The sequence below is a fragment of the Chiloscyllium plagiosum genome, unplaced genomic scaffold (genome assembly GCF_037043375.1).
Source record: "Chiloscyllium plagiosum isolate Xiang-an unplaced genomic scaffold, Cpla_swu_hap1 HiC_scaffold_3, whole genome shotgun sequence".
Taxonomy (NCBI): Eukaryota; Metazoa; Chordata; class Chondrichthyes; order Orectolobiformes; family Hemiscylliidae; genus Chiloscyllium; species Chiloscyllium plagiosum.
Genome location: NW_028270141.1, coordinates 20,176,019 through 20,193,996, shown reverse-complemented (window position 1 = coordinate 20,193,996; position 17,978 = coordinate 20,176,019). Strand labels below are relative to the sequence as shown.

The 17,978-nt window shown below is 38.3% G+C and overlaps 1 protein-coding gene across 1 annotated transcript in view; it reads left to right on the top strand.

The window, feature by feature from the left end:
- The window catches only part of asap2a (ArfGAP with SH3 domain, ankyrin repeat and PH domain 2a), a 195,813-nt gene that overhangs the window by 46,895 nt on the left and 130,940 nt on the right, over nt 1-17,978 (top strand). Inside the window, exon 2 of the mRNA XM_087977838.1 lies at nt 16,683-16,755. Coding sequence (XP_087833964.1) covers nt 16,683-16,755 — 73 coding nt within the window. The remainder of the gene's footprint in view (nt 1-16,682; nt 16,756-17,978) is intronic.

The window sequence follows — 17,978 nt, the reverse complement described above, 5'->3', positions numbered from 1 at the left end:
TCCTCCCTGCTGCTGCCACCTCTGATTCTATAACTTTCAGTGCTGCAATTGGATCCCAGAGTATGCTTGTGTAGGGTCCACACACAATATCCAAAACATTGAATGTATTCAAGAGGCAGGTATAGCACTTGAGGTAAATGAGATCAAAGGTTGTGGGGAGAAAGCTGGATTAAGCCAATGAGTTGGACGATAGGCCATGATTGTGATGAATGGCAGAGTAGGCTCGAAGGGCCATGTGGTCTCCTCCTGCTCCTGTCTTTTTCTGTCTGATCCCTGGATCCCAGAATATGCTTGTACCTGGTCACAGCTTCTGGTCTTTGGGTCCCTTGCCAGCTCCTGGAACATGGTTGGGCAGGGTCCGCTCGCAGCTTTCAATCACGGGTCCTGTAACTTGTTTAAGCAGGGCCAATCACCGATGCCTTGCCAAAGCAAAAGACCTTCAACAAAAAGCAAAAGGCAAAAACAATACAAAAGGGGAAAATATAAAGCAGATGGAAGTGAATGAGCTCAAACTCCAATGCACTGCAGCCACTTCGCCACCACCTTGGTTAGGAAATCTCATTAATCCCAGAAGCACTCCTTTGTAGTACTCGCACCAGAGAGAATTCACTTCTTCTCTTATCACGTATGTAAGGTTTAAGTTAATGAATGTTTCAGTTTCTGGATAGCCTCTTCTTCAAGTCTGCATATACCTGAGCTTAGACTTTCTCAACTCTCATAACCCTTTCATGGTTGTAACCAAACACACTGGTCTATAAGTTTGAAGATAAACTTCTTGCACTGAGAGAACCTATTTCTTAACAGTTCAATACTATCACCTCTTTTCAGGAGTAATTGTTTTACACATCCTGCTTTCACCAAGTCTTCTACAAACTCAAAACAAAAAGGTTTCTGCAAACTGTGGATGTTTTCCCCAACTCAGCCTGCCCCCACTTCCGTCCCTATTATTCCATATTCTTCTAACTGAAACTTAATGCATAACTATTTACTCCTTCCACCGGTAAAGCTCACCTAATGAAAACAAAACTCCATTAATTTCCAGGAAGCCTCTTATATTGCATTTTAAAAGAAATCACCTTAGCTACAAAAAATGCTTTCAAGTTCATCATTAAACCTGTTCAGAAACGCAGATAATCCATATGCCACAAGTTCCAATTTAAAAATTCCAAAATATTTTAATTTAAAACATAAATTATGCACCTTCCACTATAGTAGTAAACCCATAATTATATTAAGAAGCCTAGGTTGATTGATATTTTTGTTTAAAACCTGATTTAGATGAGGTATTTTTGGTCATCTTGGTGACTGGAAAAATATTATTATTTTATGTTGGACCCATTAAGTAGTGGCACTAGAACAATAGTGCACTCTTTCTGCCTCACTATTAATACTATGTACAAGAAAAACAAAATGCTAGAATTACTTAGGAGACCTGACAGCATCTGTGGAGAGAGCAATGAAACTAATGTTTCAAGTCTGTGATCTTTCATGAGAATCCTCCAATATCCGATATTTTACTTTTGTATTCGATATTAATAGTAGTTTTAAACTCGATCTGTTCAAACTTTCTGCAGGATGCTTTCACCAAACAGTATGATTAACATAGGAGAGTGCCTAAGTGTGTGTTTATGTTATTTGAAGTGTAGGGAGTATTTTCTCATATTTTGTGTTAATATGTATTATTTACTCACTGAAAATACATATTTTGCAATCTCTGTTTTGTGAGTATGTAAGCAGTTCTGAATTATTTAAAATAATTTACAGTGGTTCCAAATGTACTTGAAATGCTCACTTAAAAGTTGTGCTATGTTCCTGAAAATTATTTTAAGTAAAATATGGTTTCCATCGGAGTCAATGTAAAAATTAGTTTCTTTTTGGAACTTATTTATCAGAAAAAGAAATTATATCTTGTAAGTTGGAATTGTTGACATGGCCAAATTCCTACAATGATGAATTAAATAACTTAAAATAGACTTTAAAACATTTTCAAAGGCAACATTTCATTTCAGTATCTAAGTGCCAATAACATTTCCTGGTCCCTCATCCTCTTGCGGCTGGCAACTCCCCTTCCTTACCTTTCAACTTGACACCTCTCCCTTCCTCCTGAATTCCACCTCAGCCCAAGAGTGAAGCCTGAGGTATGTCTGCACCAGGGAACTTCCAGGCTCCTGACCTTAGTGGTAGGACCTCAATTATTTACAATCTCTAATACTGATTAGATGAAGTATTAGGGATTAAGTTTACTGATAATACAAAGCCAGGTGGAACGGTAAGCTTAGGAGGATGCAAATTGCTCTACATTGTTTAAGTGAATGGATAGTAAGGTGGCAGATGGAATATAATGTGAGAAGGTGTATGGTTATTTGCCTTGGTTATAAAAAAAATTAAAATGCCTGGAATTTGATATTAATTAGCCCATGGGTTTATTTGTAATAAGAAACTGAGAAAGTTAACCTGCAGGTAAGGCAAGCATTTAGAAAGACATATGGCATGATTGTTATGGACTAGGCCAGGCCACTCGAACATTCTTAAAGAGGCAGCCCAGATTGTAACTTGCTATTTGTTTTGGTAAGTGTACAGTGAAAATTACCCTGAGTAAGTTAGCTGGTTTGACTAACAGATTTTAAAACAGACAAAAATTTATTCACAAAATTACAGAATGAAACACAGAACAGAAGACCCACAGAACTCAGTCTTTCCAAACTAGACTTAATTATGCTGTTCTGAAAATACACAAAGTCCTAATAAACAAACCCCTTAAACACAGAGTAAAACTGAAACAGAGGCTTACAGGTCAAAGTTAGAAGGGCAGAATCTGTTACGTATAAACAAAAGGCCTCTCAGTAAACCCTTTCATCTCTGTACCACTTCAGCAGATTCGGAGGCTAGGCTGTTTTACGTTCCCGCTGGAAAAAAAAACAAAGACTCAGTAACCTTGAGAAGAAGGAGTAGCTTTTTAGAAAAAAGACCAGCTTTGTGACATGATTAAGTCATCTCGAGTCGAAATGTTAGCTTGTCTCTCTATGGTTGCTGTCTGACTCACTGTGATCTCCAGCATTTGTTGTTTTCAGTAGGGATTCTAGCTTCTGCAGTATTATGCTCCTAAGACAAATGCCATGTTGGCTTTTATGGCGAGGGAATTGGTACTTTATCATTCATCCATCTGTCCTTGGCTAGGCCAGCATTTATTGCCCTGTAGTTTGAGTTGTTGCCTTGAACCGTTGCTATTCTTGGCGAGGAGGGATACTCAGTGCTAGATTTTAAGATCTTTGATGCTGCATCTGGAGTACTGTGAGGAATTTTGATCTTCATATTTAAGGAAGGATATATTTTCTTTGGAGATGGGAAAGCGAAAAGTTACTGTCCTCTCTGGGATAAGAGGCACGAGTAAATTGATCTTATACTCTTCTTGGAGTTCCAATGAAATGCAAAATTCTACATGGCCTTGGCAGGATGGATACAGAAGTTTTATTCCCTGCCTGGAGAATTTAGAACACAGTGGTAGAATCTCAGGATAAAAGATTGAAAATTTTGCTTTGAGGTGAGAAGAAATTTCTTAAGTTAGTATGTTATTAATCTTTGGAATTGCCTATTTCAGGGATAGTGTATGCTTCGTCACTGTGTTTATTTAAGACTGAGAAAGAAAGTTCAGGGCATTAAACGATTTGGAGAACAGGTGGGAAAATGAAGTTGAGACAGGGTGAACCACCATCATGTATTGAGTGGTGGAGCAAGCTTGAAGGGCCATATAGTCCAGATGTTGTACTACTTATTGATCACAGATTGTGTTTTTCAACTGTAGTTTCTTTTCATCGAAAAATACCCAAAAAATGACTTATTTGCAGGTGAGCAATAGGCCATGTTTGTTTTCTTTTAATTTTTATATGTAATCACTCTATTTTATAAGTAGAATTCTGGTTTCTCAGCTTAGTGCACATTGTGGTACTGGGGTTATGATTTTAGGAGGGGTGGAATGCAACTTATGGGTTGGGGAGAATAGGAATGCTAACAAGGTGAAAAATAGGTGCAAGGCCTGTGAATAGATTTGGGGAGAAAGGGCACCTGGGAAAAAAAATCAACAAGCAAGATTGAGAGAGCTGCGGGGAATGAAATAAACAGTGGAGAGGAGTCTCTGCTAAGTAACCATAGAACAGGCAAATGCCAGAAACAGGATGGGGAGGAGAGTGGCAGAATACAGAAAAGGACAGCTTAAATTCTTTAGATTTAAATGAAATGGTATGAGCAATTGAAATTATCAGAGAATTATAAATAAGGCAAAAGAATGAGCAAGGGCACCAAAATAATGAGGGAGCACTGGATGTGAGGGGAATATGTTATGTTACTTTCTCCTGCCAGTTATAGCAAAATACACGTAAAAATATTATGCTGAATTATTGCTGAGCTGGAGAACCTGATCAGAACCTTTTTAATTATCGCCATTGAAATTTCAGTGCAATCAGGATAACTTGTTACTGTACTTGTGAGAAGATGATTTAATATAGTAGTAGCAAATTAGTTACTCGAATTTGGTTATGAATTTCAGTAAAGGCTTTGCATATAATTAAACAAAAAAAAACAAAGCATAGTGAATAAGTTTACGGGAAATATACAAACTGATTGTAAAAGCTTCTATAGGCACTTGAAAAGAAAAAGGCTAGTGAAGCAAAATGTAGGTCATTTACGTCAGAAATGGGAAGTTACAATGGAGAACAAAGAGCTGACCATTTACATACATATTTTGGTCCATTTGTCAGAAAAGAAAACACCAATAGCTTGCTAAATATATTGTCGAATATGAGGTCGAGTGAGAGGGAGGAACTGAAGAAAATCAGAATTAGGAGGGAAATGTTGGGGAAATTGATGGGATTAAAGACTGATAAGTCCCCAAGGCCCTCTAATGGACATCTAATGGAAGTGACCCGAGAAATATTGGGTGGTTAGTGGTCATCTTTAACATTTCTATAACTCTGGAATAGCTCCTATTGTATTTGAGGGTTACTAATGTATCCCCACTATTTTAGAAAAGGTTGAGAAAAAAAAATAGAATTACAGACCAGTTAGCACTTATATAAGTGGTGAGGAAAATGCTAGAATCCATTATAAAAGATTTAATAGTAGAGTATTTGGAAAATAGTGACAGAATTGGACAGAGTCAGTATGGATTTACAAAAGAAAATCGGGCTTGACAAATCTACTAAATTTTTTGAGGATGTAACAAGTAGAGTTGATAAGGGGAAACCAATAGATGTTTATATATTTGGACTTTCAGAAATATTTTGATAAAGTCCCAAATAAAGGATTAACATTTAAATTAAAGTAGGATTGGGGCTGGTGTCCTGACATGGATTGGGAACTGGTTGGCAGACATGAAAAAAGAATAAGAATAAAAGGGTATTTTTCCAAGTGATATGCAGTGACTAGTGGGATATCCAAGACGTTAGTGCTTGGATCCCAACTATTCACAATATATGTTGATGATTTAGATGAGGGAACGGAATGTACTATGTCCAAGTTTGTAGATGCCACAAAGCTAGGCAAGAGAGTGAGCAATGAGTGGGATGCGGGAGGAGATGCTTCAATGCGATTTGAACAGTTTGAGTGAGTGGGTGAATGGTAGATGATGTACAATTTGGATAAATGTGAGGTCATCCACTTTGGTAGTGAAAACAAGAGAGCAGATTATTATCTGTTCAAGTAGACCTTCTATCAGATAGTTCTTGATCTTGAATAGTTCACTCACCGATAATGGAGGGAAAATGATCAGCTTATTGACTTGCATCTACCTCTAACACAACAGATACATCTTGTAATTTTGGTGGCCATTGAGATGTGGCTTATACCACTGGATATTCACTGAACTTGTTAAAATTGAGCATTGTTGGGAACAACTCTTGCTGTGCTTGACATCCCTTAGAACAGGTCCAGTTTTGAAATGGATATTGTGACGAGCCCACATTGGCCAATTTGAGCCAAATCTGTAGTTAAAACTAGGAGATGGGCTCAAGTTCTAGGCTTGGGAGCAGGAGTCCAATTTTATGTTAAGACAAGTTTTGCACATGCGCATTACAAATTGTTACGCTTGAAATCAACTTTGAGAGCATACTAGTTGTCCATTCTCTAACAATACTTCCATTTGAGGAGTACTTTCTGTAATGAATTCCTGAATGCAAAGTCCACCAATTGTTCAAAACTTCCAGTTCACTCCTGTTTCTGTGCTCTGTGTGTACAAATTACTACCCCAGATGTTCCAATGACCCCCTTGTATTAAGAGCAAAGTAGACTTAAGTTGCACATAGGACTGTGCAAAATTCCTGATGCAGATGACTCTAGGGAATTAAGGATTAAAAACACTTTGGGTAACTACCACTGAGATAGGAATACCTGGGCCAATATCTACACCTGTGCAGATCCCTAACTCAAGATTTTATTATTTTCAGGCGAGAATAGAAGAGGAGAAACAATGTTGATTGATTGAACCGAGTTGACAGACATTTCCTGTGAAGTTCATGTTATGACAAATCATGTCAAGGCAAAAGTATGCAAAAACATATTCAATCTAATTCTCTTTACACAATTTATTTCCCTTATTAATAATTAAACTTTTGAAGGAGTGATTAATTTAGAGGGCAAGAGAAAATGTCGTTGCTCAAAAAAAAGTCAATGTGGAGTGAGTACGGAAGAAATGCTGCTCAATTCAAGATCATTGGCATTCCTTGTGGCTGAATCAGGAGAAGTATTTAGATATCTAGTCGCTATTCCTCACCCACTAACAGTGCCTGACTGAATTGTTAACAGCAGCTTCTGCCATCAGTTATATGTCGTGCAGCAGTTTCTCATTTTGGAATTACTGTATAAAATTATACTGCATAATATCAATGCAAATTTGTGGAAACAATTGTAGAATTTTAAAAATAATTTTGAAAGTGTTTAACAGTTTTAAAAAAAAACTTTTCTGGAGTAACATGGTAGCTCTACAAATCTTTTTAATAAATTCTTGTGCTGTAAATATTATATTCAGGGATGTGGGCTTCACTAGCTAGGCCATTATTTATTATTGTCCTTCTTCACCCTTGAGAGAGTGGTGGTGAGCTGCCTCTTTGAACTGGTATAGGTGTTCAGGTATACCTAACAGTCCTGTCAGGAGGACAATTCTTAGATTTTGAACCAAGATAGAGGAATGACGATTATATTTCCAAATTGGGATGGTGTGTGCCCTGGAGGAACACTTGCAGATGGTGGTGTTCCCATCCATCTTCTGCCTTTGTCCTTCTAGATGGTAGTTGTTGAGAGTTTGGAAGGTGCTTTCTCAAAACCTTGGTACATTTCTGCAGTGCCTCTTGCATATGGTATAACCTTCTACTATGTGTCAGTTGTGGATGGAGTGAATGTTTGCAGAAGTAGTGGCAATTGAAAGAGCTGTTTCAATATTATTGGAACTGCATTCGTCCAGGCAAGTGGAGAGTATTTCCACACTCCTGACTTGCACATTGTAGGAGATTGAACAGGCTTTGGCAAATCAGGAACTATGTTGCATGATGCAGAATTTCTACCCTCCAACCTATTCTTGTAGCCATCGTATTTATATCATGAATCTAGTTCAGTTTCTGGTCAGTGATGAGCCCCCAGGTGTTGATAGTGGGTGATTCGGTGATGCTCAGATTCTGTTTTTAAAGTTGGACATTGCACTGGGGTTTTGTGTGGCACAGATGTTACTTGCTACTTGTCACCCCAAATCTGGATGTTGTCAAGCTCTTGCTACATCTAGACTTGGACTGCTTCTTAATCTGAGGAGTTGCACATTGCTGAGCATCATTTATAATTATCAGCAAACATCCCCACTTCTAATTTTATATTGGAGGGAAGATCATTGATGAGGCAGCTCAAGATTGTTAGGCAAAGGACTCCTGCAGTAATGACTTTCAGCAATAATAATCAGTTATCTTCCTTTGAACTAGGCATGATTCCAATCCACACCCATTCACTTTTCAGAAGAAATATTGGTAGTACAAGAAAAGGACTGTTCAGTAAACATACCTAATTTAAGTTCATTACAAGACACTAAACAATAGTCACCTTAAGTTCTTTAGATCCGCTGCTGACCTAAAGGAATCACAACTTATTCTGAATGTGGAGGATGAATAAAATTTGGACAATTGGCAGAAAGGGAAAATTCAAATTGTAATATAGGTCATTTTGGTTGATTCTGCTCTCCTGTCAACAATTAGTCATTTAATGGTAGGGGTGTGTGATACTGGTTGCACTTGCCCACAGGAAGTGCCCAATTGTAAGAAAAATCACAGTTCAAAATATCAATAAATGGATGTCAGGAAACCAGACAAATCATTTAACCTCTGCTTAATTTTTCACTGAAGAACTTTACCACCCCAGCTTGAATCTAGAAGTATATGATGATGGAGTTTACCAAACTATCCTATATTTTATGTTGATTTGTTGCACAGGATGTGAGTGGCCCTGGCCAGGCCATTGTTTATTGCCCATCTCTAATTTGTTCTGGGGATATTTAAGAGTCAATCACTTTACTATGAATCTGGAGTCACATGTAGACTAGACCAAGTATGGACAGCTACCTTCTCATTGGGGAACCACGTGGTTTTTCTGATAATCGACAATGGTTTCACAGTCATCATTATATCACCCAGTCTTGATTGAATACTTGTTAACACTCAGAATACCCAAATATTGAGTCAATGAATTCTTTTTCTTGTATTATCAAATACAGACAGCAATTTGTGCACTGGTAGCTTTTTTTACTACAAACAAAAATGATCACAAATTTAAACAAGAAAATACCAAAAATTAATTTAAAAAGTATTTGTTGTTAAGGTTACCTACGTTTGATACAGTCAATATACACAGTTTCTTAATGAAATGATCAACACCCTTAAAATTATTGCATTAGTGTCAAGATAAATCAGCATTAGCTGTTTTGCTGATTATAGTTGAAAATCATATACAAGACTGATTTATAAATTGGGAAGATTAACCTAGGATTAAATTCCTAAAGGAATGGTAGCATAGTGATTGTGTTACAGGAGTGATCCAAAGGCTGGGTCTAATGCCCCAGAGACTAGAGTTCAACTCCCATTTCATAGCTCAGAGTTAAGTAAGGATAGAGATGAGGAAGGACACCACTTCGACTGGGACAGCACATCCATCTTAGGACAAGCCAAACAGAGACATGCACGAGAATTCCTAGAAGCATGGCATTCCAACCAGAACTCTCTCAACAAACACATTGAGTTAGACCCCATCTACCACCCCCTGAGAAAAAGAACAAGAAGTGACATCGCAGGAAATGACATCACCAACCTAAAGAAACTCAAACATATAAATAGAAAGCAAGAATCATGTACAATGCTTCACCTGAGGCCCATGTTACCTAATAGGGTGACAAAATGTCTGGAAATGAACCTTCCAGCTCAGCGAGCAAACCTACATCCAGTTTTAGATATATATTAATAATTTAGATTAAATATGAGAGGCATTGTTGGGAAATTTACAGACAACGCAAAGTTGGCTGTATAGTTGATATAACCTGATAGAGGGTGGCACAGTGGCTCAGTGGTTAACAATACTATCTCACAGCGCCAGGGACCCGGGTTTCATTACAGCCTCGGACAACTGTCTGTGTGGAGTTTGTATGTTCATCCCTTTTCTGTGTGTGTTTCCTTGTGGTGTTCCAGTTTCCTCCCATAGTTCAGAAATATGCAGGTTAGATGGATTAGTCATGTGAAATTATCTAGCATTCAGGGATGTGCAGGCTAGCAATGGTAAATGTGGTGTTACGGGATATGATGGGGGCTGGGTCTGGGTGGGATGCTCTTTGGGTGTAGATTCTATGGACGCAATGGCCTCCTTCTGTACTGTAGGGGGTTCTATGATTCTATGACCTTATTGGACACAAAAGATTTAGGAGCAGAAGTAAGCTATTTGCCATTCAGTGAGACCATGGCTGATCTGACAATCCTCCATTCCATTTTCCTGCCTTTCCCCTATAACTCTGGATTCTATTACTGATTAAAAATCGGTCTCTTTTAGTCTTGGCAATTGTCAGTGACCCAGTACCTACAATCACCTCTTGTAAAGAATTCCACAAATTGACTAACCTGTGAGAGAATAAATTCCTCCTCTGGTTCTAGACTACCATATCAATCCCCCATTCAAAAACAAAGCTCCCTCTCATCTTCTAAACTCTATTGAGGAAGATCTCAGTGGTTTGTTGAGTGGACAAAAAGTGGGAAATGGACTTCGATCTGGATAAGTCTAAGTGCTACACATTCGGATATGGAAAGGAAAACAAGGGAATATCCAATAAACAGGAGGATTGTGTGAGGGCTAAAGAAAAGGGACACATTGGAATCCATGTCCATAGGTTCATGAAGGTGATAGAAGGTAAAAAATAAGACATATGGGAATTTTTGATCCGTATCCTGTTTTAATCAAAATCCTCTTCAGAGTTGTTGTTACTCACCATTGGAAGAAGTGTGTCTTGAACCCAGGCCTCCTGGCTCAGAGGTAGGAACATTACCACTGCAATGCCGTTCTCTAGAAGGTACGTATACCGCTTTACTTTGATGGACGAGACATTGAATGTGTAACCCAGGGTACGGTACTGGAACAATATAATACACTGTTGGGTCATAGCTGAATTTCTGAGTACAATTTTTGTCACCATATTACTGTTTGGATAATTGCTCTTCAGACAGCAATGATAAGTCCTTCAATAACGTTGCCAGGTCTTGAAAATTGCGGGTATGAGGAAAGATTGGATGACCTAGAGTTGTTTTCCTTAGAACAGAGGAGGATAAGAGTTGCCTTAATTGACGTGCAAAATAATGAAGAGCTTGGATAGTGTGTACAGTGAAGACCGGTTTACCCTCTGTGGAAAGATCACTTACTGGGGTGGTTAGCACAAGCATTAGAGGGAGCATGAGGAAAACATTTTTCAACCAGAGGGTGATGGGTGTCTGGAATTTGCTGTCCAGTTTGGTTGAGGCAGAAAGTCTCAAATGTATTTAAAAGCAGCTTGAAACGCTGAAACCTGCAAAGCTATGCATCAGATGCTGATATGTGGGATTTTATTGGGAGGATAGTTTATTCAGGTGATGAAGTCACACTGGGTTTAATGGCCACTTTGTGCTGGAACATTTCTATGGTTTTATGGTTCACTTCTTATAATGTCGATCATTCGAACAAGAAGTGTAAAACTTAGATGTCAAATTTCATGCAGTTTGGATACCAAGGCATATCAAATGCTACTTTTGTTTCCATTGAAAAGTTAATCTTCACTAAAATATTGTAGATGGAACTAAACAAAGTATAGCATGTTTTTATTCTACTGATGTCCTGTAGTGATGTTTGTATAACGGCAAGCTTTGAGCCGATTTGGTAACCAATCAACATCCTTTTTTGATGTAGTATAAATAATTGCTTCCTTTGAATTTTAATACCTAACTTAATGACTACAAGTTGAATGGCTTGGACAGTCTTCAGTATGGAGACAGGCAAAGCAATACAGCTTCCCTGTTCCCCCCCCTCCCCAATGCCTGTACTTGCAGTATAGTAAAATTAAAATGCTCAGTGATCCTCAAAATTGACCTCAGTGATTTCTAACCAGACATTTTGAATAATCAGTACCAGGCTTTGTGAACAGTCAAGACTAGACACTGAGTTTAGAGCTCAAACAAAAGAATTAGCAATTTACTAACAATATGGTAACTTTAGCTGAGCAAAGTTCAACAGTAGGTAAAATACAGAGGAACCTCGATTATCTGAACGAGATGGGTACTATTTCATTTGGATAATTGATATTTCAGATAATCACAGATTTCACATGATGATGAAAATAAAGCAATGATAAGACAAGGAAACCTTTTAAAAATGCAGCGGTAGTTAACATTTGGCAAGGAGTGGTGAAGACGGTATTAAATAAGGTCCCGAACAGCTTCTACAATCACAGAGCATTTGTCAGTTAGTCTTGTGATAGAAAGACAGAAGCACTGCCTCGTGCATGCGCTTACGTTCTTTGCCATTTTTTTCATGAATGGCTTGGTAAAGTGACAGGAATACTGTAAAACCTTTGCTTTTGCTAAGGGCTGTGTAATAACCCTTACCTAAGAAATATCCAGTTGCTGATGCTTGAGCTGCATCTGTTTCTTTGTTATTGCCAGCGTTTTCACATGTTCTTCAGTACAGGTAAATCAAATGCACTAAGCTCTTTGATGTAATATTTTTGTGGGACCTTGAAATCTTCTTCGGATAATCTGAAATACAGATAATCGAGGTTCCACTGTAATTAAATTCTAAGATTTAAAGACAATTCACTTGAATTGTAGCCACCACTGTCTCACAAGGAAAGATAGACAAACAGATGCAGTTAAAAAATAAACCAAAAGGGAAAAATACATTAGATGTAACTGGCCAGTTCACTTAGGCAGTCTCCATCATCTGTAACATCACTGGCATGTTGGATTCCATCTTGGTTTCTGATACATGCAAAAAGCTACTAGTAGGCTCTGAGGGATATTCGTTTAATTCTTCTTCTAACGAACATTTTAGCATCTGAAGTTTCAGTAAGTTGACCATGAGAGGACAATAAGGGAGCAATCAAACCTCTGTCCTGTAGCTTTCACAGGCACAATTATTCCAACTTAAACACAGTTCAAACTTTGGTCTCTCCCTACTAAATTGACTATCTTCCCATGAGGTCCCACTTTACATTCAACATCTGCCAACTGCTTAACCATAAGGCATCTCCAGAGTCAAAGCATCTATAGAGCACTTTTTAACAAGAATCACCCTGCAATTAATTTTCAGATCTGGCCTCAAAAGGTTTTTTTTAATACAAGCTGCTAGTCACAGTCCAAATGTCATCTTCAGCTCATAGTTCACAGCTCCAAGCCAAAAATGTTAAGAAAAAAGTAAATATTCAAACAGCATGCCTGTTTTTAAATCAGTATCCAAGTCTACCAAATAATAAAGGAGTTATTCCTGAGTTAGTCTATATTGCTAATCTCTCAACACTGCTAAGAGTATTTTGGTTAGATAAGTCTTTATAGGCAATATTAATTTTGATTTGTCAGCATTTCCAGATATTCCATTATCTGCCATTTTAAGAACATATGTGCTGATTTACAACACAATTTTCTATATCATGCAGCTACCAGGCCCAACCTACACCCCCTCCTATTAGTGTTCAGTATATACAGAAAACTGAAATTCCACGAGTTCGTCTCTGAAAAAGAGACTCCCCTTTGAGGTTATTGATGGGTAATTGGGAATAAATAATTGTTTAGCTAGAATAGGATTTTTAGATTAGATTAGATTACATTACATTACAGTGTAGAAACAGGCCCTTCGGCCCAACAAGTCCACACCTCCCCGCCGAAGCGCAACACACCCATACCCCTACATTTACCCCTATACCTAACACTACGGGCAATTTAGCATGGCCAATTCACCTGACCTGCACATCTTTGGACTGTGGGAGGAAACCCACGCAGACACGGAGAGAACGTGCAAACTCCACACAGTCAGTCGCCTGAGGCGGGAATTGAACCCGGGTCTCTGGCGCTGTGAGGTAGCATTGCTAACCACTGTGCCATCATGCCGCCCATTTTCTGTCCTCCTGTCAGTGCCTATAGTTTTATTATTGGTCTTGCAAAAGAGTATCTGCATCAAAATTGAGCTATTAAATTTAATGCTTAATTTTGATACAAGCAACTTTCTCATCTCTTTTTAGAACTGTAGAGTTTCTTGAGCTGATGTTAAGGTACTCGGCATCCACTGTCTTTGTGTTTCTCTTCAAGTGAATTTTTTTTAAGTGAACAAACATTGTCACTGTCCTTCCAAAAACAGTCTTTGGAATTCATATTAATCTGTGCTTATTTTTCTGTTTGAATTGAGAAGATCCTAAATTGTGATGGATCCTCATAGTAAAGTTGGGAAACTGGTAACTTGATTTCTTTTTGTGTTTATAAAGGAGATCCTCATTGGAAGTAGAAGGCATTGCTGAGGTGCTAAATGAGTATTTTGTGATTCTCTTCGTTAAAGAGGAACATGCTCCTAATGTCACAAAGGATAAAGCAGAGAAATTGAACAGCATCAAAATAGATAGAGATACTGAAAAGAATGGAGCATTCAAAATAGGAAAGCCATCTGGTCTAGATGGAAGGATATATCCATGCTTGCAGAGGGAATTAAGGATGGAATTTGCAGATGTTCTACCTACAATCTTCCAATTCTTTTTAGATATGTGACTAGTGTCAGCGAACTAGCAGGTTGCAAATACCACAACTCTCCTCAGGAATGAGAGAGATAATTATTGATTGGTCAGTCTGACATCAGTGGTGCTGAAACTTTGGCAGTCTGGAACAGAATTAAATGGAACTTGCTGGAAAAAAACATTGGTTAACAAAAATAGGCCTAGCGTGGATTTGTTGAAGGATAATCATGTTTGACTAATTCAGTTGATGTTTTTGAAACAGCAGAGAGAATTGATAAGGGTGATAAATACATTTTCAAGTGGGATTTGAGGCAATACTGTACCACAAAAGGCTTTTGGCAAAGTTTGAAACTAATGACATTAAAGTGGTAGTGACTATAAGAAAGTTTACTAAGACAAAGTACTGAGCAATAGAAGGAAGATAAATCAGAAATAACTTGATTGAGATTTATGTTTAAAGTATTGTGGTGTATATGAATTTTAAAAATAAATTTGATATAGTAATACACAATGGATTTAGCAAACCGCTTGAGTCCCATTAGGGAGAAAGTGATGACATGGATACAAAGTTAATTGTGTAACTGTAACTGATGGAGTCATAAATTGTACTTTTAAGACTAGATGAAAGTATATAGTGTTGCTTCCCAAAAGTGCATTAGCACTACTGTTTTTCATGCTTTACAGTAATGCCTTATGCTTGGATGAGGAGGATGTTGACAGGTAAACAAATGAAAGAAATTAGCATGCATGTGGCTGTTGAAATTTAATTTTGGTGACGTAGAAACAAAGAAAATATGAGCAGGATTAGGCCATTCAGCCCTTCAAGCCAGAACCACCATTCAATTTGATGATGGCTATGATGTGATGTGGTTCATTTTTGTTTTAGAATGTGGAAAGGGAATGTAAATTGAACTTACAATTTTAAAGGGAGTACAGGAGCAGAATGTTTGGTACATGTTCAACTGAGAATTTAACAAATATTTTTAATGGGAAATTTTTATGTAGAGCTCTACAGGAAAGAGAGTGGAATTGGTACAAATTAGGTAACTTTTTCAAAGAGCCTGGAAAGGCTTGATAGGCTGACTGGCCTCTTTTGTAATGTTGCATCATTGAGTTACTCAATGATCAAACTATGTGAAGTTTTTGGGACAAAAGCAAAATACTATCGATGCTGAAATCTTAGAATTAGTATTAGATTAAAATTAGAATTAGACTTTTATTGTCATGTGTACTCAAGTACAGATATATGAGTACAGTGAAAAGTATACAGTGTTGCCATTCCCAGTGCCATCTTAGGTACCTAAGTACAAAGCAGAAAAAGAAAATAAAGGTTAAACATCACAGTCCTCCTTAGTATTAGATAGAAAAGTAAAGAAATTTAAAGTAAAATGTTTAACTGTCTTAAGTGCTTAGCCACACTGAGCTCACACTACCTTCAAGGGCTTGATCTCCTCCGCTCCACTCTCCGGCAGACCTTGGCTATCTGCTCTCGCCGCTGCTGTAGATGCTGGGGCACATCCCTCACTGCCAAGTTGAGCTCCCTTTTCTCATATTGGACTCAATCTCCAGGTCCCAAGTCGCTGTCATGCTCCAGACAACAATGAACCGCAACGCCGCTGACCACCAAAGTACCTATTCCAGTGTGTAGCCACACACTGGATCTGTTGAAGCTGCGATGCTGTCATCGCTGCTACCTCCATGACTGAACAGTCTTCAGAATGTAAGTTTGATCGCGTTTGTGCTTCCGCTGCTGCAGATGCTGGGAGATCTGGGGCTGCCTGCTCTTGCCACCGCCTCAGGCTGCCTTCTCTTGATGCCAGTGCAGATGCCATGGAACACCTCTGGCCATCACATTGGGCTCACTTACCCCACAGTGGTTCGATCTTCCATGCTCTGGGCTCACTCTCCTTTGCGCTGTTCTCCATGCTGCACAAACTCGTTCTCCACGGAAGGTAAGTAGATTAAAGTAAGAAAAGAACACAGTGAAAGAAAAAAAGTAAAAGCGAATAGAGCAGCTGAGCCCTGGACAGGAGTTCTCATGTTGCACTGCTACTCTGCTGCCACCTTGCTTATGTTGGTTAACTTGGTTAAATCTGAAATTGAAACAGAAAACGCAGGGAATACTCAGCATATCAGGCAGCCTCTGTGTAAAGAAGAGTAAATATTTTTGGTTGAAGCTCTCTTGAGGAAAGAAAGGTTAGAAATGTAATAGGATTTAAGGAGGTGAAAGTAGGAAAAGAATGAAAGGGAAGCTATGTGGTAAGAGTGGAAGACAGTATATATTGGGTGGGGGGGTTGCAGTTTTCCCAACTGTTAATAACTGTCCCAATTATTGAAATTAATTAATAAATTGTATAAAATAAGTTGGTTTAGATTTTTCAATTCTCTTTTCCTCTTAAATGTTTTGCTTTCTCTCATGTGTTTTTTTTATATTTAGGCATTGGATGTAGATCGTGGTGTGCTGCAAAAAATGAAGAAATCTGTTAAAGCTATTTATGCATCTGGATTAGGTAAGAAAATGCTTTCATACTTGACACAATGGAAATCATAGAGGATAACATCCTGAGCTTGCAAACTGCATGTCTTGTAAATTTAGGTCTTTTCACCATGGTTAATGAAGCTGAAATACCCCATTATAGATTAAGCTATCATACCACAAAACAATTGTCTTAGTGTGTGGAATTGAGTTTTGGATAATAGAGCTACTTTCAGGGAAGAGGCAAAGAAATCTGGCAACTTAAATTAAAACTTATTGTTCTCTGAAGATCGTTTGGGTCAGACTGACGAGTGTTGCTGCAGATGCTGACTTTTCATTGCCGTATCTTCTTGCTGAACACTGGACAAGACTTTGGACTTATTGTACCTGTTTTGGGGATTTTGATTATTCTCAGAACAGCGAAATGATGTCTGCAGCAAGGACCTACTTATGGAGTGAAGCATAGACTGTTGATTTTGTGTCCATGCTGTCATTTTGGCACTTAATGCTCCAGCTAATGCATTCTTGTAACCACATATAACTGAAGACCTACAACCTGCCAAGCAGTGGTATTTAAAGGGATCATCTGACTCTATTTTGATAGGCTGGTTGATTTTCTTTTTCTTTTGCTTCAATTCCACAAGAGTTTGGCATTTTGTATTGTTATTTCAAGTTGCAAAGATCGACAAGAGTGACCTGGCAGGTACTTATGGACTTTTTGTTAACTTCAAGAATTCTGAACAAATCAGTTAAGCTTGAACATGAATGCATTTGCAGGCTTTCCCCTTTGACAACAGCATGACTTGGAGAATGAACAGAGGTAACATCTAGCAGGACAAGTTTGTGGAAGAGAAAGGAAAGAGATGGTGAGAAGGGGATCCCAACTATGTCTATCCAACCGGGGATTTATTCTACGTGAGCTTGACCAAGAAACAATGTTTGAGACCTTTGTGTTTCAGTGATAATGTACTCACTGAAACGTAGTAGCTGCTGTGGCCATAGCTACAAGAGCAGGGCAAGGAGCATGTTACCACTGATTATAAAGGTGACTGTGACAGTGAAGTTTCATGCATCTTGCTCCTTCCAGGCTGGTTGTATGTTATTTGTAACAGCTTACAGTTTGAAACCACCACTGTATGAAGGAGAACACTGAGGCCCCCTTGCTTCGTTGAGAGCTAAATACATTTAATTATTTTTCACTAGATACAAAGCATGCTGAGAAAGCATCTAGCTTTTCTAGGGTTACTGTTCTCCCCA